This window comes from Eurypyga helias, unplaced genomic scaffold (genome assembly GCF_000690775.1).
Source record: "Eurypyga helias isolate BGI_N326 unplaced genomic scaffold, ASM69077v1 scaffold2399, whole genome shotgun sequence".
NCBI classification, from domain to species: Eukaryota; Metazoa; Chordata; class Aves; order Eurypygiformes; family Eurypygidae; genus Eurypyga; species Eurypyga helias.
The window spans coordinates 1-24,997 of NW_010273720.1; the positions used below are offsets into that span (position 1 = coordinate 1).

The window sequence follows — 24,997 nt, forward strand, 5'->3', positions numbered from 1 at the left end:
GGTGGTGGGGACAGGGAGCGACAGCCGCCAGCTGACCGTGGGACCGAGGGAGGGCGAGCGGCGCTGCGTGCTGGGACCCGTGAGCGCACATGCAGCAAGATCGCGCTTTTTTCAGTACCTTCAGACAGCGACGGGCAAAAAAAGTCAAGGTGGTACATTATAAAGCCATTGTACCTGCTGCAAAGGTTTATTAGGTGAGCGGTGAGAGGTTGCAGCGGTGGCAGTGCTTCTTTGCTGAAAAACAACCAAGAGAAAAAAAAAACACACACCAACAGCCAAAAAGGCATTCGGGAAGTGCCCCTGCGTTGTCAGGAGCAGGAGGGCAACGGCCTTGTCGGTGCAGCACCCCCACCCCACTGCTGTGTAATCATAGAATCATAGAATCACTGGGTTGGAAAAGACCTTAGAGATCATCCAGTCCAACCGTATCTGTCCGCCACTAAACCATATCTCTCAGCACCTCATCCACCCGTCTCTTAAACACATCCAGGGATGGTGACTCCACCACCTCCCTGGGCAGCCTGTTCCAGTGTGTGATAACCCTTTCAGTGAAGAACTTCTTCCTTACGCCTTTTCTTTAAGGCTTTAATTATGTAATGGGGTGGCACCTTCAGGTATCTGAAAGGGAGAGGGCAGTTTGGCTGCTCGGGAGGAGGGAGCAGCACTTGGCAGGTGGCAGCTGTTGCAGGGGTGCTCACTAGGGCACATCTCACCGCCAGCATGCAGAAACCGCCCGTCACGGAGAGCTGTGGCTTGATTTGGAGGAGAAAAATGTCATTAAATTTCTTTTGGCCTATGTGAAAAGCAAAAGCTTTACATACTAGCACGGCTTTACACGTGTATTTTAATACCGCAGCATAATAATGTGCCACATTCTTATTTCTTCGAGCTGGTTTCCTAGTGAATGTAGAATTTTCTAAGCTGACGAAATACTGAAAAACAATAGTAGTGTTGTGTTAGCTTGGTGTTACGCTTTTTTTTTTTTTAATGGTAGATGCAGAAGGATTTAGCTCCTCCTCACAGATACAATATGTAAGTATGTGCAGTTATTTGGCTCATGAATTCTGCTCAAGTTCCTGATCCTGAACTTGGGTAGCACAAGAGTGCTGTGAGCAGACGTGACTTTCTTAGCACTGATGTATGTGTGTGTGTGCACATGTGTGTGTGCGTACGAACTAGGGAATTAGAGATGGCTGTGATGGGAGTTACCAAGACCAACCAGATAGAACAGCTTGTTGTGGTGGTGGGTGTTTGGTTTTACTGCTGCTTTGTTTGTGACGGGCTAAGCCAAACAATTCCGATTCATAGAAATCGACTGTGTTATCAGATTAATATCCACACTTTTCATGAGGACCGGAGTTCCAATTCATTGCACATACTCCTTTCCCAGCCAAGTGCTGCTAGCATTCCTTTGCAAGCCATTGTGTGAGCATGCAGCACTTCCTTGTGGTACATGCTGTCTAACAGCACATGAGCCATTACTACTTTGTGATTTAATGACCCACAAAATTCTCCTCTCCAAGGACTGGGACCCCACTGTGTTACCCATTCACCCAATTTTGATTCCATTTTATCTGGCATTCTGTTCCTTATGGACACTGGGACAGAGAAGGCTTACAAATTTTTAACACTGTATTGATAACGAAGTTACAAACTCAGTCTTACACATCGCCAAAAGGCCAGTTCGGTCTTCTAGCACTCCTAGACAAAATCCCCTCCGTTCATTCTGCTGCCTGCTTTCTCCGTCAGCCAGTTGCACACACAGCTGATGTGTGCGTGTACATCAGTTGCATGTTTGTTTTTTAAGTGTAGCACACTGGCAAGGGGCAGTCAGTTTGTTGCCAGTGGTCGTTCCCTGGTCTTCTTTCCAAGTTCTTTTTTTTATAAGATTTTTCCTTCCTCTTGTACAGAATTATTTGTATTTCAGCTTAGTGTATTCAAGATCATTCGTTCTCATTTTGTGATTTTCTGCTTGTGGTTTGTGGGCTCTGTTTACAAACAACAACAATGACAACAGCAACGGCAGCTAATAAGTAATGAATAATTTTATACTTCATAATACAGAGTCCAAGGCATTTCTTTCATCTCGTCTTGTTCTCATTATAATGTAAAATCTCTACCCTTTCATTCATTTTGTTTTCCTGTACATTTGGTACATAGTTAGTCCTTGCTGTTTGAAACCACCATGATTTTCCAGTTGTTTATGAATTAAAGGCCTTAGAAAACCAGACCAAACGACCTGCGAAAGTTAGTAATCCTTTCACTACTGGAAAGAGTTGTGCAATACAGAACTGGCTTCACAAACCCTTTGGGATGTAAGCAAAAGCAAATGATGATTTTCTGGGAGTAAGATGATTCTGTATGAGGTAGTAGTTCAGAAATCACTTTTTAATGAAGACAATGAAACACACTGTGATACAGCAAGGTATTAAAAGAGAAACAGTAGGCATGTTGCAGTTATTCAAGGAAAACATTGCGAGTTTTACAAAACATTTCCAGTGCAGGTAACAGATTTTTTAGTTTGAAGGTGGACTTTGGTTGGGCAGCTGAATAAGGACAGATTTTTTAAAAGTTAACCTGGAAGGAAGGGTTTGATATTCTCAGTATTTCCCCTCTGTCACCTCCCGTTGTGTACTTTTAAAATTAGGTCAGAACTGAAACAAAAATGGCACTTTGAGTACTTTCTTGTATTCAGACACTTGCCAGTATGTAAGAAAGCAATGTTTAAATATCTTCAATATCTCTCCCTCCCTACTGGAACCCCAACAATCTGCACATTCAACCCGATCTGCCAGTTGTCCACCTGAGTGTGCCTCTGCTTTCTTACCTAGCTAAACCAGCCTTACTTGGCCCCAGAGAAGGCGAATGTTTCTCTGATCATGGCTAGCTTAGTAGGCCTGGGCTCTTCCCATTTTACCAGCTTTCAAGAAAAAGAAGAAAAGTGCAGAGAAATCGTGAACTCTATTGGTTTTGTCAGAAGGCTGGTTCTGCTGGCAGAGACGTGACCATTAGAAGAAACTGAGGCCCATAACTTTGAGTCTCTCAGAAGCACTATCCACTGCGTTGGTGAGACACCCCCGACAGTTCTGCGTCCAGCTCTGGGGCCCCCCACAGCAGGAGGACACAGACCTGATGGAGCGAGTCCAGAGGAGGCCACGAAGATGCTGCGAGGGCTGGAGCCCCTCTGCCATGGGGACAGGCTGAGAGAGTTGGGGGTTCAGCCTGGAGAAGCGAAGGCTCCAGGGAGACCTTATAGCACCTTCCAGTACCTGAAGGGGCTACAAGGAAGCTGGGGGGGACTTTTTACAAGGGCCTGTAGTGACAGGACAAGGGGTAATGGCTTTAAGCTGAAAGTAGGGAGATTTAGATTGCATATCAGGAAGAGAGTGGGGAGGCACTGGGACAGGTTGCCCAGAGAAGCTGTGGATGCCCCATCCCTGGAAGTGTCCAAGGCCAGGCTGGATGAGGCTTTGAGCAACCTGGTCTAGTGGAAGGTGTCCCTGCCCATGGCAGGGGGTGGGACTGGATGGGCTTTAAGGTCCCTTCCAACCCAAACCGTTCTGTGATTCTGTAAGTCTGTACAGGTGTAATAGTAATGTTTTAAGCCAGTTGGGTTTATGTGTGGGAATCGTGTGTGTGTAGAATTTGGCCAATAGAGGTGTCATTTCTCTGTGCATTTTCATGTATGCAAAACCCATTAATTGCTGCAGGTATCTACCCTGGTTGAGTATCCTTTTTTTTTTTTTTGTACAGGAGAGGAAGAAAAAGTGTCTTGGATATGAGTGTTCTCTGTGAAGTGTAGAATACAATGCTTACGTGATTTAAAAGCAAGGGGCCATATTTAGCAATGCCTCTGGCTCTCTGATAGACACAGTTAGTTGGTGACTGAGCTCAGAATCAACGGGCTGTGTTTTCAGTGATGGACATGGCTACGGTACTGGGTTCTGTTTCAAGAGTCGCTGCATTGATGAATCTGTTAGAAAGGCACGGAGCCAAAAATACTTTTTAAACTGGCTTGTTAGCACTGGCTAACAGAATGAATTACATACAGAATATATGAAATCATAGCCACCTTTTAAAACAAAGGACTAAAACCTCGAAGAAGTAATTTATAGCCACACAACATTTTTTAGAGATTTCTTTTTAAAATGTGATAGTTTTTATAGCAAGTTTATTCCTGTGTGGTAGAAAGATTCCAAGAATGGGCAGCAAACTGACATATCTTTAAAATTCTGTTCAACTCTTCGGCAAAAGAGACATGTAAGCATTCTCTGGGCAAATTCATGCATGCCTGGAAGTGGGAATATGTTCAAAGATATGTGGGAAGTTACAGTATCATGCGACGCATTCCTCAGATGATACATCAGATTTACCCGTTGGTATCATAAGCACACCTGTCCTGAAACAGAACAGTTCTAATCAGGTAGCTTTATCACTCAACCAATAAATTAGTTTGACCAAGAAGTCCTGTTCCCAATCAATCAGCCAATAGATCAATCACATGTTTATGTGTTTCCCGATAATTCCAACTTTGCTTCACCGTCTTCCAGCAGGACGCAGGGACTATCCAGTCTTGAAGTTTTTCTTAAAAGACAGAAGCAGGAAAATATCATGTTTGATTTCTTTATCATTGAGAAAAAAATATTACAAAGGTCATAACACTTGCTATTTCTTTAGCAGGTGTATTTGTGTTTTCAGTTCAATTAAGTCTTACCTCTCCTTTCTACATAAGAAGGTCAGACGTGCCAATACTGCAAGACCCACTATTCCAAATACGCAAGCAAGAAGAATCACTTGCTTGATATCTGAAAAACAGAGACCAACCACAATGAAATAGGAAGACATTGATACATTTCTTCTTATCTGTTTGAATGTAGTCACAGGTGACAATTTTCTAAATTGTCCATATGTTGTTAATTTTATTGTTCTTTGTATTTGTGGAAAAAGCCTGTTAAAGTGTAGGGACTCACATAACTCCTACACTTGACAGTTAGGGCAGGTGGCTGCAGAAGCTGTTCTAGCACAAGGAAAGGATGGCTAGTGGTTACTATGTAGTGAACATCACGGATGTGAGATATTTATGTAGAACTGCCAGTACCATCACTGAAAAACTGCAAATCCCAGTGTGGGCAATCTTTGACCCAGGCTTGGGGTCAGAGAGTCAAACTGAAGTGCAGTTCCTGGGTTCTGAGACACTGTGGTGTCCTAAGGTCAAAGTAGATTCAATGCTCTGCCTTTTCTGCACCTGGGGATTGCACTACGTGCTCGTGTCAGAGAGCACACAGCCTATTTAGAGACAGGTGACCAGTGGTGCATCTGAGCTTTAACGCATCTGGGCTGCATTTTTGCCAGCCCCTCCTTCCATCGCTTTGTCAAGCCTGCAGGAAGAGCTGCCCATGCTACCGGCCAGCACACCGTGACGCAGGCTGAGGTAACAGACACTTTCGTGACCCTAGAATAGAGAATTTGGTTTTTAATGTAAGGAAAGAAACTGTTTCACAGGCATCGGTCCTTCATCCAGGAGCTTCTGTCCAAGGCTCAAAACCTCCTCTTAGGCTTACACACACCTTACAGGCAGGTACCCTCTCTCTGCCGAGCGATGAGAACCCACCATTGGCCTGATTAGTTTGGTCCAGTGGTGATTTGCCTCTACTGTGAAGTCTTTGTATTTAATTTATAATCTCAGGTTATTTTCTTGACTTTAATATGTCTTGTAGCTAGTCTCCTGGAAATGACAGACAACAATTCCATAATAGGAAGACCTAATGTTTTTTTGGCATCCTCATCTAAAAAAAAAGCACAGAAGACTAATGAGATTTCTGACAACCTTCCAGAAAGAACTGATTTTACACAGAGGCCAAGCCTGGAAAATAAAACCTAAAAGTGAGAACAAGAGGAGCAAAAAAAAAAAAAAAAACCACCAAACACAAAAACACAGCAGAAAAGAACCAAAAGACAAAACCAGATTGCACTTAACAACATCAAAATATTGTGTGACACCAACAGACTATATGTGTATATATTGCTAAGATTTTATAATTTTTAGCTGCATTTTACTTCTGATTTTACTTGTTTCTCCTTTTTTTGCCTTTGCTGGATGGTTTCTTTTTCTTTCTCTATGTGATATTCTGTGAAGGGAGGTTGCTGTGGTACTGGCAAGACTTGCAGTGGGATTGTAATTAGAAGCATAGCAAAATAATTATTAGCAGGGGATTTCCATGGAAACTTTAATTCAAGGAAGAAAAACTTAAAAGCAACAATATGCAGGCCCAACAGCATAATTTGTATTTGAAATTTCAAATGCAGAAATGGATTTTTCAGAATAACTGGCGTTCAATTTTCTTGTTTCTGCCTCTCTTCCTATCCACTTTTCATCATCCTCATGCCTTTATTTTAACTGTTCTCGCTTTTGAAAAACAGAAGCACATAGCAACTAAAAAACCTTGGTGATTTGTAGTACAGAGCTTGAATCCGATGTGCCACAAAACTGCAGCAAGTGTAACGGGCACAGCACCGAAAAGAAGTACCCCTGGAAGCTGAGATTAATAGAGGACTGGGCCCTGTGTTCTTGACCAGCATGAAAGAAATCGTATGAAAAAGTGTGTTTTAATAGTTCATGCTGGAAGTAAAACTGTGACCACTAATCACAGTGGTTGGGTCAGTGGTCACCCGTTCAGGCGTCCAGAAATTTGGAAGTGCTGTCCATTAATTTGGTCAGCATTTTCCTGGCATCAAAAACCCCTCTGTCACAGGGCTTGATAAAACGGATGTTGGTGAAACAGCAGCGTCCTGCTGTGCAAAGACAAAAACAGTGAAGAAAACTGACCTCAGTAACAACAGATTTTGACAACGTGAAGACCTTTTCTGTACTTATGCTGAACTCGGAATCAGTGCAAGGAATACTGGCACTGACTTTCAGCTGTGTCCTAGGCCGGAGGTGGAAATGTATTTAGTGGAAAGGAAGTACTAGCCATCCATGCTATAAAAATACTAGAGGTTTAGACATAAGCGAGAGAAGCTTTGGACTGCTTTGCCCATCTTCTTTGGAGAGGCTTGGACCTGTCAATAACATAACCTCCCCAGGCAGAGCCTGATATCCAGCAGCACATCTTCTGGTGCCAGTGGAGGAGCAAGGCTAGATGTGAATGCCGTTATTAGGGCACAGCAGTAAAAAAATGAAGAACTGTGTATGCCATTTGTATTTCATATCGTCTCGATCAGTTGTCAGTATTGTCAGTATCCTGCTGCTGTGGGCAGAATTGCCATACTCCAGCTTCCTGAGGCTGATAGAAATCATCATTTGTGGCTCACGTTACAAATATGCTACAAAGCCCAAATATCAGATAGTAAGGAAAGTCTTAGTTACAATCAGATCAATAACATTCTTTCACACCTTGGTTTTTTGTCATCTTTCAGAAAATCACATGGTGGAAAACATTGTGGGTTTTTGTTTGCTTATCCATACAGCAGCGGCAAGTCTCCATCATTCTGAACGCAGTTAATCTCTGCGTATCTTCCAACTCCTTCCCTCCGATCTCCCAGGGCTGGCTTTTCGCCTCGCTTTCTCTAGTGTAAATGTCAGCATCCGGTTTGCTTATTGAGACTGACTGGCTCCTATCCAGTATGTGTGCGGTTGATGGCAGCAATGGAAAAATGTTCTTAGCTTTCAGCTTGGCAAAACGTTTTGCCACTGACTTTTTAAGATCTGGCCTTACTTTGTAAAGATTTCATTCTTCTCAGATTTTTGACAGACGATCTGTTATTACTGTGAACTATGAAGCATGCTAAATTATCTGCTAAACTTCTGAATCTCTCAGATTTTCAACAGTTAACAAAAGTACTCCATATGCTCTGGCCTATCACATGAAACAGAAATGGTTTGAAATACCTCTAATTTCACCCTTTCCAAAATAGCTGAGAGATTACTACGGAGATTGGCCCCTGTGAACAGTCAGTTGCACACTGATTACAAACAACAACTGGTCCAAGTAAACATTCCATAAACGTTCACTCAGCTATTTAAAATTAAGGAACATTCCCTGTTATGTATGTGCAAATGTTCAATAATTATTTTTTATGCTAAAGTCCACAGGCTGCTGCCCAAAGTTCCTGCAGTCCATCTCACAGGTATCACTAACCGTGCAGAACTGCGCTGGGAAAGAGCAGGCAATTGGTGCAGGCCCACAGGGGCTGATGAAATGTGTCAGCGGGCCAAGAATTCATTGCCAATGTGTTGTGCACTTTCCACATTTCTTTGGAAGGTGCTCAGAATGGAGAATCTGTTGATATGAATTATTTGATGAGTACTTTAGGGGACAATTATCTCAGCATTAAAAGTGTTTCAACGTGCCATGTGGCCTTGCATCACCCTGGTGCTTTGAAACATTGCCATCTTGAGGACATTTGGAGTGTACATGGTGTACGAATAAAACAAAGTTGAAATTGTTAGACAATGCTGAGCAGTTTCCTGTAAATCATAGAGATAGCCTAACTGCTACTAAATCCAACAATCCCAGGCTAATTGATAGTCAGTAGTGACACAAGAGGGGTAATAAATTTATGTTATTTATAGTAAATACTATTACATCATTCACAGTAATCTGACTGTGATAGAATAACACATTCTGGTTTGAGATCACATAGTCCGTTAGGACAGAGGAGTGGAAGCCTTCAGCAAGTGTGGGCTGTGCCTGCTCTCGAATCACAGAATTGCAGATTGGTTGAGGAGGGAAGTGACCTCTGGGGATTGTTGTGTCCAACTCCACTGTTTAAGCAGGGCCACCCCAAGTCAGTTGCCCAGGACTGTGTCCTGATGGCTCTTGAATGTGCACCAGTCCCCTAATTCTCTTCCTGGCCCTTCGTTGGACTCTCTCCAGCATGTCCATGCCTGTTGTGCTGAGGAATACTGTACTGGACACAGTACTGCAGGTGTGGTCTCCAGTGCTGAGCAGAGGGGAAGGGTCACTTCCCTGACCCGCTGGCAATACTTTGCCTAATGCCACCTGGGACACCATGAACCTTCTTTGCTGCAAGGGCGCGCTGCTGGCTCATGTTCAACGAAGTGTCCGCAGGGCCCCCAGGTCCTTTTCTGCACAGTTTATCTTAAGGCACTCATTTTGTAATGTGTGACTTCATAGCCCTCTCAGATGGCTCAGACTGGATATACGTTTGCCCCAGTTAGTTGCAAAGAAGGTTAAAACTGTGTTGGTGATGACAGAACAAAGGAAGGCTATAAATGGTTGGGGATTGTGCCATTATTTGTACTTGAAAAACAGCTCAAATTATGTGGATACTAAAGGATTTCAGTAATCTCCAGTTCTCTCTGTGTATGCATTTATGCATACATTGTGTATTTATAAAGCTGCTAAAAGAATACTACATTTATATAAGAAAATTACATTAACATAATGCTGTGAATGATTCTTTCTGTAGCCTTTGTATTTTTGTGATATGGAATATTTTTAGCTGGTTTTCTAAGACTGAGTTTGAAATTCAATTTAGGTTGCCCACTCAAGAAGCATGCCTACCAGTTCCTTTCAGCCAAACCTACAGAAAGTGATGTAGCCCTAAACCCTTAGAAAGAGTAGGTACATGACGTTAAAAAAAAAACCACAACAAAACACCCACCCAAAAACCAAACAAACCCCACCAGAAACCACCTGTTATTTAGTTAGATTTGCATGTGTTTTCTTAGAAACCCAGGGATCTCGTGTCTAGTGCCTTCCCAAATAAAAGTTGCTTTTGTCAAGGGCCATCACCATATACTGAGATTGCCTTGTTTGTGGTACTGATTTTTAATGTCAATATGTAACATTGAAAGGAAACAGACCTGTTCTCAGGACACAACTGGGTGTGTCTCCAGACCAGGTCCCCGTCATGTCGCAAATTCTTTGCTTTGACCCACTGAGTTCGTAGCCCTGATCACAGGTGAAACTGATGGTTGAGCCCAGCAGGTAGTTAGTTCCATTCTTTCCTCCATTGGTTGGATGACCCAGCCAGCCACAAGAGATCACTAGTAAAAGAGACATATCTGGTTAACGAATTCTGAATTTGGACTAGTAAATCTCTATCACAGCTATTCAAATGGCATTTTAGTGGCAACTCATGGAAAGACAAAGGTATTTAGGCTAACTGAAAGACAATACATTCTGATTTTCTTTTTATATATAAGTCCAAGGAAGACAGAATGAAAGCATAGAAAATTAACACAAGAGTTCTACACGGTGGTGTGGTAATTCAAGAAATATGAAGAAATTAATTTGCTGTTTGTCTAAGTATCCTACCAGTGCAGAGTTTTCCTGATACAAGGAAGAGTGTTTACAGGTGCATGAACCTACAGTTGAGCAAAGCCTCCTCAAAGAGTGTTAATTACTTAGATGCCCTGCAGAAAGAACTGTAGTGATGGATGCTTTGTGGAATGTTGGATCACCTGGCTCTAGACTTGCTACTAGCCGCTTGTGATTCTGATGAGATCGTTTTGTGGCAATTCCCACTTGGAGGCTTCTTGTTGTCAGGACATCAAATCTGCAGAACGGGTCAGAGTCACAGAACAAGACCATCTCTTTCAGCAGGGGATCCGCAGGGTCTTCTTGAGGAAAGAACACGGGCAGAAAGGAAGCATTGTGCTTTTCCCCATAAAAGAAATTGTTCAGTAGAATCTCTGTGTCATAAGTAAAGAGAGAAGTTCCATTTTCAATGGCCCCTTGGGAGACAGAGAAAGGAAGAGATTAATATGTACCACTGCCTACAGACCTATACCACCTTCTGCTACTAATCCAAGCGCTTGTTTACATAAACCTAGCTAGAGCTGGAAGAGATCTACAAAGCCTTCCAACTTCCTTCCAGCTCAAGATTATTTTCCTTTTCAGATGCAGCATCTTAACTTAGCACTAAAGTTAGTGTTTGGTTAACGTGGAGTCTGATCAATTACTTAAAATTAGATCCAGATAATTGTCTAGCTATGACTTTACATCAAGATAGCTTTAGATGCCTGCCGGCAAAATGGTGATAAAGAAGTACCTCAGATAGAGCTAGCTAAACCAAACATTACAAGCAACACAAATCCTGATCCTGCATGTCCCTAAATTTATCATGTCAGCTGTGGCCCTGCTTTTCGTTTTTACTCTGTTAAATCAGAAACTTCCTGAGGTAGGAGCAGTGAGACTCCTCAGTATGATCTGAATCCTGGAGTACAGCTACACTTGACAGAGATCAATTAGCAGCCAGAGGGTATGTTGCATCATTTCTGGCCCATCTCCTAACCTGGTATCAGGAGGAATGCTGACCAGTCTAACGCTGCAGGCTAGATATAGCAGCCTAACCACTTTCATTGAATAAAAGCAGCCATTCTATTATACACACATCCATTTTTTTAAAGGGACAATTATGAAATTGTGATTTAATAAAAGAGTTTTTGAATTGTCAGCATGGTGCTTGATGGAAACATTGCTAATATTCTGGAAAGAGATAGCTGACCCTGGCTATTGCTATCCTTCTGTAACACTTTAGTTTGGTGATGCTGTGTTCAGCTGACCATTGTAGATGGAATTCTGGAAGTGTAAGCCGTGAAATATCAGCCTTGACTCTTAATGGAACAAAGGGCAGGATGTTCCATTGTTGTTTTGTCTTCAGTCATTCGGCGAGGCATGTTACCCACTTGGATATAGAAGGGCATGCTTCTCTTACTCCCTTCTGTGCCCCAGTATAGATTGCTTAGCACAGACTTCATTTGCTAGTCTGTAAATTGAAAGCTGGTTTGAATTTATAAAGAAAATGTAATAATAAACCAGAGAAATGACTTACAGTTAGCTCCAAACTCAAACAACTGCTGGGGACTTGCATGAACTGACAGGGTGGATTTATTCCTGAAGGTATAATCATCCGCTGTATCGCCATTCATTACCCCAAAGAGACCCTGTGTGTGATTCATAAACTTCTCTGGCAGCAGAACTGTCAGGGACAGAAATCCTCCGCTGCTTCTTATTTCTACTCCAGACCCAGAAGAGAACATCACTGTGATGTTCTGATCCGGTGTAGAATGGAGAAAGAGACCTGTAACAACAAGAGCAAGAGGACACAGTAGCTAATCATCCATAGGGAACAGATTGTTGTGTCACCAGTTTGAACCATAAAGCTGTTCCTCCCTTCCGCTACAGTCTGAGAAGCACCTTGTTCAGCCTGGAGAAGAGGAGGCTCCGAGGAGACCTCATTGCAGCTTTCCAGTATCTGAAGGGGCTACAAGGGTGCTGGGAGAGGACTTTTTACAAGAGCCTGTAGTGATAGGACAAGGGGTAATGGGTACAAATTGAAATCAGGGCGGTTTAGATTAGATATCAGGAAGAAATTCTTCCCAGAGAGGGTGGTGAGGCACTGGAACAGGTTGCCCAGAGAAGCTGTGGATGCCCCATCCCTGGATGTCTGCAAGGCCAGGCTGGATGTGGCTTTGAGCAACCTGGTCTAGTGCAAGGTGTCCCTGCCCGTGGCAGGGGGGTTGGAACTAGATGATCTTTAAGGTCCCTTCCAACCCAAACCATTCTATGATTCTATGATTCTAAAGGGAGGCCACACCTTCACGCCTACGACTGCGGTAAGGTGACTCCTGCAGAGTAGTAGCGAAGAAAGGCCCACAGCTGCTGTAAGCTGCACTGCCTGCTGCCAGTGTCCCAGAGCAGCATTGGTATGAGACGGTTACATCAGAGGGTGGCTGTGAGCAGGAACACGGCTCTCAGTGGTCACAGCTTTCCTCTGCCTCTGGATTGTCTTGTCAAGACTTCCCTACTATGGCTGCTCTCCAAGCCTCATCACTGTCCCTTCCATTTTTTTTCCTTCCTGCGTGTCTCTGCTTCTGCAGCTCCTGTCAACGTAGCCTTCCCTCTGCTCTTCATTGTATTTTCCAGCCATTTCAGGAATACTAATTGCTAGCCACAGAAAACTTCCTGTGCTGAATAGGAAGCTTATTGTTAAAATTCTAGTAAAGTTTAGAGTATTTGTGAAATAATTATAAAAAATGGTGTCTCAGCCTCTTCCTGGACATAGCATAGGATTCTTCTAGTTACAGCCAGGCTAGCTGCCAGTAATGCTGATGAGAAGCAGGACGGTTGCAGGTGCTGGTGTGCTCACCTGAACCACGACTCCCTGCCACACCTCTCCGTGGGGAACACGGGCAGCCACGGTGTGCTTCTCTGCAGCACGCCTGAACTGTGGCTGTTCGGAAGGAAATGTGTAGCCCATAATTCTGGGGGCTCTGTTCTGCCCATATTGTAGCTGCCATCAGTCTCAAAGGCCAGATGAATCCATGCACAGGGCTACTATAAACACAGGGCCAGGTAGGCAAATAGGATGGAAAGGGCATTCCCCCATGTGCTCTCAGTTTTACTTCTTTCGCCAAGGCCCATGCCGACTGTGTACTACCACTGATTCTGCCTCAGTCTGGCAGCACCCGAACTGAAGAAAGTCATGTAATAATCAAATAAATTCTAATGAGCTGGGACATTGCCTGCCTTCTGAACAAGAATTGGGCTTGTTCAGCCTGGAGAAGAGGAGACTCCGAGGAAACCTCATTGCAGCTTTCCAGTATCTGAAGGGGGCCTACAAGGGTGCTGGGAGAGGACTTTTTACAAGAGCCTGTAGTGATAGGACAAGGGGGAATGGGTACAAATTGAAATCAGGGAGGTTTAGGTTAGATATCAGGAAGAAATTCTTCCCAGAGAGGGGGGGAGGCACTGGGACAGGTTGCCCAGAGAAGCTGTGGATGCCCCATCCCTGGAAGTGTCCAAGGCCAGGCTGGATGTGGCTTTGAGCAACCTGGTCTAGTGGAAGGTGTCCCTGCCCATGGCAGGGGGTTGGAACTAGATGATCTTTAAGGTCCCTTCCAACCCTAACCATTCTATGATTCTATGATTCTGTTTCACTCCAACTTCATTTTTGGGGTGACCTGCAGCCTGTTTTGCAAAAAGACACTGAAACAGTCGAAAGGCATGGATCTAGAGATACGTCTAACTACACATTGGCTCCATCAGAATACAATAGCTTACAAGGCTGGCATTTGTGACTAACCTTTCAGGTCCATCCAGCGTTGCTCAGAGAAGCTGATGACCTTTTGGTTCAACAAGACCTGCAGTGTCAAATCCTCCAAGTAGCGTACTTCAATCACATCGGAGTTGTTCTCCTGCATGGCCACTGCAGACAAGCCTGTCACCTGGGCCCCAGTTCCTTCCAAATAAAAACAACAACACCCCAAAATGTCCAACATGATATAAAGTAAATATGGAAGGTCATAATGATACAGGCAAAAAACTCACCAGATATTTCCTAAAGATAACTAGATATGTTTATATTTGAGGGAATTTCCAAGCAATAAGTCTAAGCATATAAGACAGTATAAATCTCCTACCAGTGTGGTATATTGAAAGCAGAATGTTTAACGCTAAAAGAGTCTGGAAATGCTAAATTCTTCATCCCAATGGCAGTGGCTGAATTTTTAGTCCATCCTTATAATGATACCAGAAGTACCAAATCCTTGAAGTGCATCCCTGAGACCAGCTGGAATATTCTTTCCTGAGCTGAAGCCTGCTGTTCTGTGCACTGTAAAATAACACTAGATACAGGAAAAGCATGAACAAAAGTATCTGACAGAAGGCTTTTCAGGTGGTCATGAGAAGCATGATCCCATTCTGCTATCTCATACTCTATTTTTCCCTCATTTTAAAATGCAGGTATATGATAATCTCTTTCCAGGCTGGTTTGCGATCTGCCCATTCAAATGATGAAAGCCAGAAAGCTTTCTGTACCTCCAGAAAGCTTCTTCTGCCCTAGGTTTTGTTTTACAAACAAGCCAAAAGACCAGGACAATCAGGCCCTTTGAATAATAATAATTAAAAAAATTACCCCCTTAACCAACATCTCACTAGAGATTCTGTACTTTTCTGCTAGTTTGATGTGCTCAGAAAGAATTTTTTCCCCATCCAAAGTTTGTTTTCTCAGGTCCTTCTGAGACATTTTTGCTCTGTGAACACGTGCATGCATAGACACCTAACACAGAAAGAAAATAAAGCAAGGCATGCATACACTTACCTGCTTTCTATTAAGTTTCAGCAACAATACTATCAAATGCATCAGCTGGGAGCTATGCCTCTTGACCGATTCCTTGAACTGACCTTATGTACCCTTACACACAGGAATAGTCATGGAGAAAAATGAGAATTTTCTTGAGCTATCAAACACAACAGAAAACCTTACACTTCCATTACTCATACCCAATATAACTAACAAATAATCTTTGATTAGGGAGTGGGTTTTTTTTCCTGAACACTTTTTGTCTGCCTTCTGATTAGCTTCAAAATACTGACCTTTCACAAGTGGCCGAAAAAGGAGGAATGCTCTACCGTGTAAATCAAGCAACCTCAGAAGCTATTATGTGTCATCCCTTCTTTCTCTCTTACCAACTTACCGTTGGGAAAGTGTGCCTGCTGTGTCCTTCCTTGCACTCTTAGAAATGTGAGATCAGACTCTACCAATGTGTATTCTCCTTGGCCTTTGAAGGTGAAGTTCAGACCATCAAATGTAAGGAAGTGAGGATCCCCAAAAGCAGATGCTGTTTATAAAAGCAAAAAGAGAAATAAGAACAAGCAAAAACCACAACCCATTACTCCTCTCCTTAGGTTCATGAGAAAAATAAATATCATTGTGGTGATCCAAAGAATGGCATTTAAAAAAAGGGAAAAATGCAAGGCTGATCCATGGTAAATGTGACATGAGAAACAACGGTGACAACCTTGAACGGAACTGTGACAAATGTCATTACAGTTGCTCTCACCTTCACTGGCCAACATTTAGGGCTGCACGTTAAATTGCTGTTAGGGGCAGTATAGGCAGCTGGACACCTCAGCAGCACAGCAGCACACAAGGCAAAACGCGTGGCAGCAACAGAGATATGGCAAGACTTGAGGACTACTTAAAAGCAAGGGGCAGGAACAATAGACACACTTGGAAATGGTAAAACTTCCTGTTTTATAGGAGTAACATTTTTCATCACGACAGCTTTCCTTACTACTGCCAAGCTGTCATTAACCATCCCTAACCCCCTTCTTTCTGAGAAAGTGCCCACTGATGATAGGAGGTCATGGTCACTGACTTCTAAACCTCGGCTATTTAGGTTCCAGGAGTTAATGAGATCAACAGCAGAAAACCTTGCCAGACAATTAAAAACCACATACAGATTTTGCCACTGATAGATCAATAGAAACCATCCATGGAAATTTTCCACATGACATTGAACCCTCACCATTGTCTACTGACAGACACGTATGTACAAATGTTCTAAAAGCCAACACTGTATCAAACCCCAACATTCCATGATGGAATTCTGAAGCCCTCACCAGCTCGAGGTGGGCGATACGTCCTGCAGTCACTGGAGGCCCGCTTTTTCATATAAAAGTGACAATTATCAGACCACAGGCAGCAGTAATAGAAGCTGATAACATCATAAAGCCAATGGGAAAAGCCAGGTATCCGGGGAGGCTTCAGGAAAGGTGGTGAACCCCAGTCATGGCCTCGATCAGGTGTGCTGCCTCCCGTGGAGTCACGTGTGAGGATTTGGGTCCCGGTGGAGTCATAGCAGCACTGCTGTCCTGACGCGTACTGGGGACTGGCGGAGAAAAGCAGTGAGAAGAGAGTCATCGCTCAGCTATGTGAAGGCCATTCATATTTAAAGGTTACCTATTGCCTTTTTATGGATAGAGCTAAATGGCTTTGTTGCCAAGCTCCATATGATGTCCAGAGATTATAACCTCCCATAACCATCCCTCCCTGCTCCCACTCTGTTCTTATAAATTGGACCAGATTAGGGATAAGGAGGGGTTTTTAAGCAAGGCAGTAAGGAAGTTCTGTAGGCCTTACAGCTACATGAACACAGGGCTCTTTAAAACTGTTCTCATAGAAAGAGTGCAAAGAATAACTGGTTGAACTGAAGTAGACCAATACAGGAAAGGCTTAATCAGGCTTAATCAAAAATCTTCTAGACATTAGCACTTGTTTAGGTATCCTAAGTTTTAGCACAGTGTGATTAATTTTTTATTGAATCCAAGACCTTATCCTCTCCCAGCAACAAGGGCCAGTATGTAAATAAGAGGGAAACAATGGTTGCTCTGAACCTGAGAGTTGAGAGTAGAGAGACCTTTGTGACCTTTGTCACGCTGCTATCTCTAAGGTGGAAGGAGTAATTAAAAAAAGGCAGTTTTAAATAACTTTCTTTACCTCGCTTGAATGGCTCTTACACAATGAACAGCACCAGGATGATAAGTACATACACTCCCCTTCTCAATGTCACAGCCATAATCTGTCTGAAAAAGATCGATGCTCACTCTTAATGGTGTTCTTTTCCCATTGTCCACTCTATCTTTATGTCCTCTCCCCACTCTGAGTCTCTGATGTATGCGTAAAGCCTAAATGAACTGATTGTGGCTGTGTGTTGAGTAGCACAGAAGGATAGGAAAACCAATGAATTTAATAGTGAAGTGATTGGAGCAGCATGTTAGCCCAACCTGAGCATTTTGCAGTCTATTACTACTGACGCAGCTAGATGGGGAGTTCAGCTCTCTCTATGTCCTCTCCCCACTCTGAGTCTCTGATGTATGCGTAAAGCCTAAATGAACTGATTGTGGCTGTGTGTTGAGTAGCACAGAAGGATAGGAAAACCAATGAATTTAATAGTGAAGTGATTGGAGCAGCATGTTAGCCCAACCTGAGCATTTTGCAGTCTATTACTACTGACGCAGCTAGATGGGGAGTTCAGCTCTAAGTGCCTAACAGACACAAATCATGCCAGACTAAGCCTAACTTTTGTTCTATGTTCTTAGACAGAGGCTCTGCAGTAGACCTTTTATTCTTCTTGCTTTTAAATGTATCGTTTAAAATACACATCATATTTGGAGCTTCGTAACCAGGAAAGGATAGTAACAAAACCAACTTTTTTTTGAATATGCATAAACACACTGCCACCTTTTGGTATCGTAAATAGGAGAGGAAGGTACCCTATCTGGTCCTCAGACCAGCACTGTAAGTGAAAGCATAGAGTAAATGGCAATCGATTTCTTAGCTTTTGTCAGTTCCTTGTTAACAGTGAAGCTGAGAAGGAGGAAAGAAGCAGGAGACAGAAAACAATGGATTACAGCTGTGGTCTTGAGCTGTACAAGTACAAGGTGGAAGGGTTTGCAGCAAATTATGATATGTTAGGCAGAAATGTGGCCTGCTTCTTCCAGCATGGGATATTGCCTACAAAGACAGACCGCCATCCTGCAGGATCTCAAAGAAATCATCCCTGCTCTCAGCTCCACAGATATCACTGCCCTTCCTGAGTGTTTTCTATCACTGGAACTACTGTTCTAATTCCTTGTTTGAACGTGATTTCCGTCTGCTCTCCTATAGGCACTTTTTTTATTCATACTACCTGGAAAAGATGTATCTGTCTCTGCCATTTGACATGGTACTTGTGCAAATTTAAATATAATTTCATTTCTTGTAATGACTTTCAGAGAGGGAACAGGAGTGTGTGGGGAGTATGGCATTCCCTAAGCTTCTACTTGGAACTATAACAAGCCAGAGGGATCGATTAATAACTTACATGGAACCTGCCAGTGTCAGCTCTTGCCTGTGCCAAGGTGCAAGGACAATCTATAATTTCTTCCATGAAGTTTGGAAGCTTATCCTCCTTTTTGTCCCATTCTATACATTTCGCAGTTGCCCATGCATTTGGGTCATTTCTGAAGTCTTCACCAAGGTGCCAAGCCAATGCATGTTCCGTACTCCAGACTGAAGGAATGTTGCTGGGGAAAAAAAAAAAAAAAAAAAAAGAGCCAAGAAATAGATCTGCTAGCTGAACAAGCTCTGTATTGACAGTAACAGTGTCTTAATCACTAACTGTAATTGCAAAGAAGCTTTCAACTTGTGAGTTATTTGTTACAAAGGCCACTGCTTTCTTTTTCCTGCGGAAAGTTACAGCAGATAAAGATTTTCCTAATTTAGAAGGTGACATGACAGCATGCAGCAAGTATGCACTAATCAGAACACATTTTAGCACTTGTGATTCTGGCTTACATGGGCCCTTTTAGAGTTTTCTATTCATGCCTTTTCACATTTCAGTTCCATTTAGGCCAGAGTGAAGAACATGTGGATTCTCTAACAAAACTAGGCCTGTGCCCTAGTAGTATCAGGCCCGATGGGAGAGACAGGGAGAGACCATTCAGAATCCTTGAAGTGTTCCAAGGCTATTCTGCTCTCCACCCATGAAAAAACATCATACACAAACCAATAGAAAAAGCCCCTAGAAAGAGAAAAGGTTACCCTTCTGTGGGTAGCAACTCCTAAATGCTAAGCAAGGTTCCGATGTATCAGTAATATGTTCTGCCACTGAAGAGGTGGCATTTATATATTTCCAAAACACCCTTGCTGGGTGGCTGACTGGACACCGGTCTGCAGGTGGTGAACGTTTTGCATTACTTCCTCTGCGCTTTACTTAGTAAACTGTCTTTATCTCGACCCATGAGGTTTTCTCACATTTGCCCTTCCAATTCTCTCCCCATTTTTTCAAGTGAAATGGAGCCTGAGTCCCAGTTTTAAATTTCAAAGGAGACAGCAGCTTTGATAGAGGAAGCAATAACAAGGTACCTATGATAAATGAATGTTGTGATGTACTTGCCTCTGCCCGTAAGAATAGTTGCTGGGTATAATTCTCAACATTCCAACGTCCCATGTACTGTAACTTCCTTTAGCGGGTTCAGGAATGAAAGAAAATTTCCCAGTATTGGGGATCTTTTCTGCCAAAGTATAAAGATATTTCCATTCGGCCAACCAGTTTTCTGAGTAACTGTCACCTGTCACACAGAGGAATAGAATAATTTTGGATGCTGGAAAAGAAGTTAACACAAGATTGAAGACGGATGCCTCCCCCCATACGTAAATGAAGAGGAAAAGCTGACTTTATTGTCATGTGTTACATACATTTGCAGATCTCTTTGAGGGCTCAGTGGAAGTGATTGCATGCTGTGCAGAGCTCGGCACTTAAGTTACACAGGTGATGACTGCTTGTGTGCGGGTAGGAAAAGTGTCACTTTACCTGTTTCCTGGTATCCCCAGACTTCTATGCTGACGTGGGTTGCTGCAAGTGTCTGGTGTGTCCAAGTAAGAGTTAAGTTTCCATCAGTGTTGGGGGTGCCATAGTATTGCCATTTTGTCTCATTTACCAATGTGCATTTTTCTCCATCTGAAATTTTGCTGTGATGTACTGCATTACAGAACAGAAACAAAGGATCAATGACATTTCTGTTTGCATAGTCTGAAAAGGTACCATTATATAATTTAAGATTTAGCAGTATTTCCCGAGGAAGCTGAAGGTGTGGGAATGCAACCCTTACTAATGTCCGTAGTCCTTCAATTACAACACCACAACTCAGTTATTTTCCAACAGAAGTAGCTACAAAAAGGGAACTGTTTTGGTCCACCTCATTTATAAGGAAGACTTTTTATGAATTAATGCTGCTGCTGTATAGCAGCAGAACTGAATTGCTGTGAAAGTTCATGTCTCAAAATATGAATTAACATAAGGGCAGCCAGCGTGACTTTTATGAGGTCAAACAGCCTGTTAAGGAAGAAGAAAAGTGATCAAAAGGGGAGGGTTTATATAATCTTGCATCCATGGAGCAAGAATATAGAAAGAAGACGTATATTGCAGTTTTAAGTAAGTAACCTGATAACCAAGTTCCTGAGTATGGAAATGTCAGACCATCATCTGTAGAAACTTCAAAAGGGATGAAACCAGTCTCATACAGCAACGGGGAGATGCAATGGGCCTTTCCATCCTTATCAACATAGCCACTGGTTTTGATTTCCTGCTTGAACCTGTTGATGTTGAAAACACTTTTCAGTATCAGCAGTGAGAGAAGGAAAATTCTGATGTCTCAGTTGTGTTTCATTAAGCCACTCTGTGTAATTTGTAGAACTTTCCAAGTCCCGTGGCTGTTTTGCTTGTGGCAGTGAATAGAAACTGGAAAAAATTTGTGTGTACTTTGTGCTTATTACACCAGTGTGGATTCTGCTGTGCACTGCACAAATACACAGCAATCTGCAAGCCTTAGATTTACTATTTAATTACTGGGGGAGGGGGGCATGATAAATTAGCAACCAATAACAGAGGGACAGCAGGAAGACACGGGTGATGTTATAGGATTAATAGGATTAGGGGGTGGCTAACATTGAGCACGATATGCAGGCATTGCGAATTTCTGGTTTTGTGGGGTTTTTTGCTAGCAAGTCCTGTGAATACAACAAAAGTAAACTCGTGCTGTTCTAGAATTTCTGTTGCAAAGATTAACTCAGAACTCATTGCTTGTTATTTAACCATCTGCTTCCAGTTAGGGCTCTTGCCCAGTGCACTAAAGTATAATCCCACCCGTGACTCTTCAGGATTGATGTACGGTGACTGCATAGTTACTCCAAGTACCGCAGGGAATTGGGGTCTGACGGGAAGTAGTACCTTTGCTTGTCTGCACTGAAGTGTGTATTGGCTATGATCATGCAACTGTGCAGGTAATTAAGAGTACACAGTTGTGTACTATAGAATGAATGTCTGGGTCAAAGGTTTTCCAGATGAAGAGCTAAAAACCTTTTCAGGTGTTGCTAATCAGATGGGAAGGACTCCAAACTCTCACTCAGAACCTTCTGTGAAAAACATGTCAGGACACTGGGGTCAGTAAAACTCAGTGTACCGCATGTATTGCGTGTGTGACGCATGTACCTAAGTGTGATACAGGCTGACACACTTACGAGCCACAGCTTTCTTACAGGAAGAAGATGAGGTGTCCCATCCACATTTCTTTCTCGTTGCTTTCTCATTCAGATTGAGAAATTAATATTTCTTTTTCACAAAATGGAAATGCCAAAAAAACCCTGATGACAAAGAGCCTCCAAAGGAAGCTCTTAGACAACTCCTTGCTTTGATATGTTAAGGGAAGTAGCAGAGTAAAGATTGTATCACAAATAACTCGACCTAATTGAAAAGGTCCTAGGTAGAAATAGACAACGTGTATCCATACACGTGAGGGTTAGCAGAACCTTTGAGTGTTTCAGGATTCTGACAACTTTACAAAGTAAGTTTTCACTCCTGTATAGACACATCTTGTTTTGTGGTAATTACCTATTGTTGAAAAGTGAGATTTAGAAAGGTTCACCTCCCTTTATCAGAGGAATATAAAATTATTGCCCACCTGCACATTATCACAGAAGAGACATTAAAAGCTGTATTCTCAATCAAAAAGTCTTTGCCTCCCATCAGAGATCCTGAGTATGGAGAAATTTGAAGACAAAATTCTTTATAATCAGGACAGCAAATCTCCAAGGACTGGCATGTCTCCTGGCAAGAACAGGTACCAAGCAGCTCCCCACATCGGTGTGAGCAAGAGTCTTGAGCACCTTGTTAAAGGAAGAGAAAAACATCGTCAGGAATGTTACTGAACTCTTCTAGATGATCTCTGAAACAGAAGTACATAATCTCAAGGCCTACGGTAAATAAATGAAGGAGGCCAGTTATGTTAGTTTAGGAATGTATTTAGTTGAAGGCTCTAATCACCTGCATATTAAGGTTGCTCCATTTTGAATAGGAAAATACACGTATTTACCTCCCAGCCAGTACGTAATTTCACCAATTCCCTGGGTATTTTTACAACTAATAGAAAGATAAATCTCCAGAGCAGCCCTTTGGTGAGTGTCAGTAATTGTATCTATTTCTGAGAGCAGGTCTTAAGCAAACCAGAATATTTTCCCATCACTGTCAATCCTACATGGGAAACAGTGAGAACAGAAGGACAGCACCCTTGGACGAGTGGAAAGCTAATGTTACCGACAAAGGGTGCTCCAACACGAGATTATGAAAAGCTACTGAAATGTCTTTCTTCTTGTGCATTTTATTTGAGTCAAACCTTAACAAGGTAGCTGTTAAGATGATTAGGCACACAGACAGATGACTAGGCACTAGGCACTTGGCTTAGGTCTGGCTGATGTCTAGCTGTCCCCCTAGTATTTAGGGGATAGTTTCTTATCTGGGAGGACACAAACAAAAAGAAAGGGAGTGGTCCAGGTGGATGGTGAAGAGCAAGCATGGGAAAATGGAGAGAAGGAAGCATAGATAAACAAGCTGCTGGTCAGTACATTTCTCTGACCGAGCCCTGCACCTTATCACCATAGCCATTTTATTAAATCCTGTTGCTATTTTCTGTATCAGCTCACTCTCCTCTGTGTGCGTGCGCATGTGTTGTAATCATAAGCGAACTTCAGGATGAACTAGCCTGTCAGTAGGAGATCTGCACTTGGAAAGAGCTGAGGTCTAAGCTGTTGACCGTGTAAGGGACTTGCGATCTGGGCTTAGCCAACAGGCCAATTAAAGCCTGTGCTAGCATGCAAGGAATGTGGTGGATCTGTGAATCTGGAGAGAAGATTCACAGAAGATTGTGTTTGTGCTTTAGCTAGTGACCTTCCATGGTGATCAGCTGGAGAGAAGGAACAGAATGGAGAGAAGGAACAGAACTGGGTGGTGTGCAGGTTTAGGGAAGTGCTGTCTGTGTTTATTTGGATGCCAAGAAAAGCTCTGCTCTGTGTTAGCCTGCATGGCTTGCTGTGTTAATGTGCAATATGTGTATTTGCCTCTTTGCAATAGAGGCTCAGCCTCCTCACTGGCTGGACCTACACACAGGAACAGCAGTATCCACATCTGTGGGACTGAGACAGGAGGAATTTCCTGAACTTGAGAGAACAGCAGACCTGACTCTAGTGAACTGGAAAGAAGAAATCTACTGCGTCCCAAAAGATGCTGGATTTACCTACTTCTCAAAGGTCTCTAACAATGTATGGACAAGACTAGGAGAGGAAGAATTTACAGTCAACCCTCGTGGGGCTGAAGAGCAATTGCTTGCAGTTCCAGGTATGTCAGCTTCTGTCAATGAGAAAATGTTGCTGAGTGTTGTTTTGCATCTGTGGTGAGGGGACAGGGAGGGTTGTTTGAGTTTTTTTGGTAGGATGGAGAGATCAAGAAAAGGAAAAAGTAGTAAAATCTGACTCTGTTTTTTCTCTCTGCAGGCACTCCTCCTTTACCCTGGGATAATACGTGGGTGTGTGGCAGGAAAGAACAGGAACAGTAGCAAGTCAGAAATAAAAGTCAGCCTTCATTCTATAGCAGAAAACCTGCCCCTGATGGAGGTAGAAATGTTTGTTCAATATAGGAAGCCAGAAAGTAGTTCTGTGTCTTTAAAGATATTTACCGCGTTCTCCAGATTGTCTGTTTACTTACAGAAAAGGTCCATCGTCCTGCTGGAAATTACAGAGGAAGGGGTTGAAAAACGACACCATGCTGGTAAAAGCCAGCTTGTGTGCCTTTGCTTTAGCTTGCACAAATGGTATCAGTAATTGCTTACCGAGGTGTGTATTCTGAAGTTAAAAAAAAAAAAAAAAACCAACCCACTACAGAAGTTTGTAGTTAAAAGCAACAACATTCTTGAAAGTCACTCACCTGCATTCCAGCGAGCAGTGAGGGTGAAGAGGATGAAGAAAGAAACGTCTGTGCCAACAAATTTCATGTTTTGTTCAGATGGTTCAGGATGGCTGATTGTGAGAGCCTTTGTGCCTGTCTGGGAAAAGCCTTTTATAGAAACACGTGTCCAGAAATAAACAACATTCTTACTGTTCAAAGGTTTGTGGTAAATTACTGAAGCAAACCAAATTGACGGAGAAGCTCCTTTTCATAGGTCATCTCTGATTCAGGAAAAAATGGAGGGCGTGGGGGAGGCAGTCAGTAGAACTCCTACACATTATTTTAATAGTTACATTCTTCTGGAATGGAAGGAGATGTGTGTTGCCTTTACAAGCATTTCTGCTCCAAAGTTCAAGACCACAGGGTCGTTGGCACAAGGTGTATGTTTTAATTTTATTGGAGGAACTAAAACCAGTTATCAGTAAG

At 42.7% G+C, this 24,997-nt stretch overlaps 1 protein-coding gene across 1 annotated transcript; it reads right to left on the reverse strand.

Moving 5' to 3' along the window:
• Nucleotides 1–118: 118 nt before the first annotated feature.
• On the reverse strand, nucleotides 119–24,617 carry SUSD2 (sushi domain containing 2; the record flags this gene model as incomplete). The annotated part of the gene is made up of 15 exons (XM_010159557.1): nucleotides 24,551–24,617; nucleotides 22,257–22,461; nucleotides 20,741–20,892; nucleotides 20,111–20,278; nucleotides 19,694–19,868; nucleotides 18,620–18,821; nucleotides 17,254–17,339; nucleotides 16,377–16,645; nucleotides 15,449–15,592; nucleotides 14,056–14,211; nucleotides 11,803–12,051; nucleotides 10,430–10,702; nucleotides 9,830–10,012; nucleotides 4,715–4,805; nucleotides 119–234 (listed from the first exon to the last, which is right to left on the reverse strand). Coding segments are annotated over exons 1-15 (2,536 nt in total), but the record flags the coding sequence as incomplete, so codon positions are not given.
• Nucleotides 24,618–24,997: the final 380 nt, after the last annotated feature.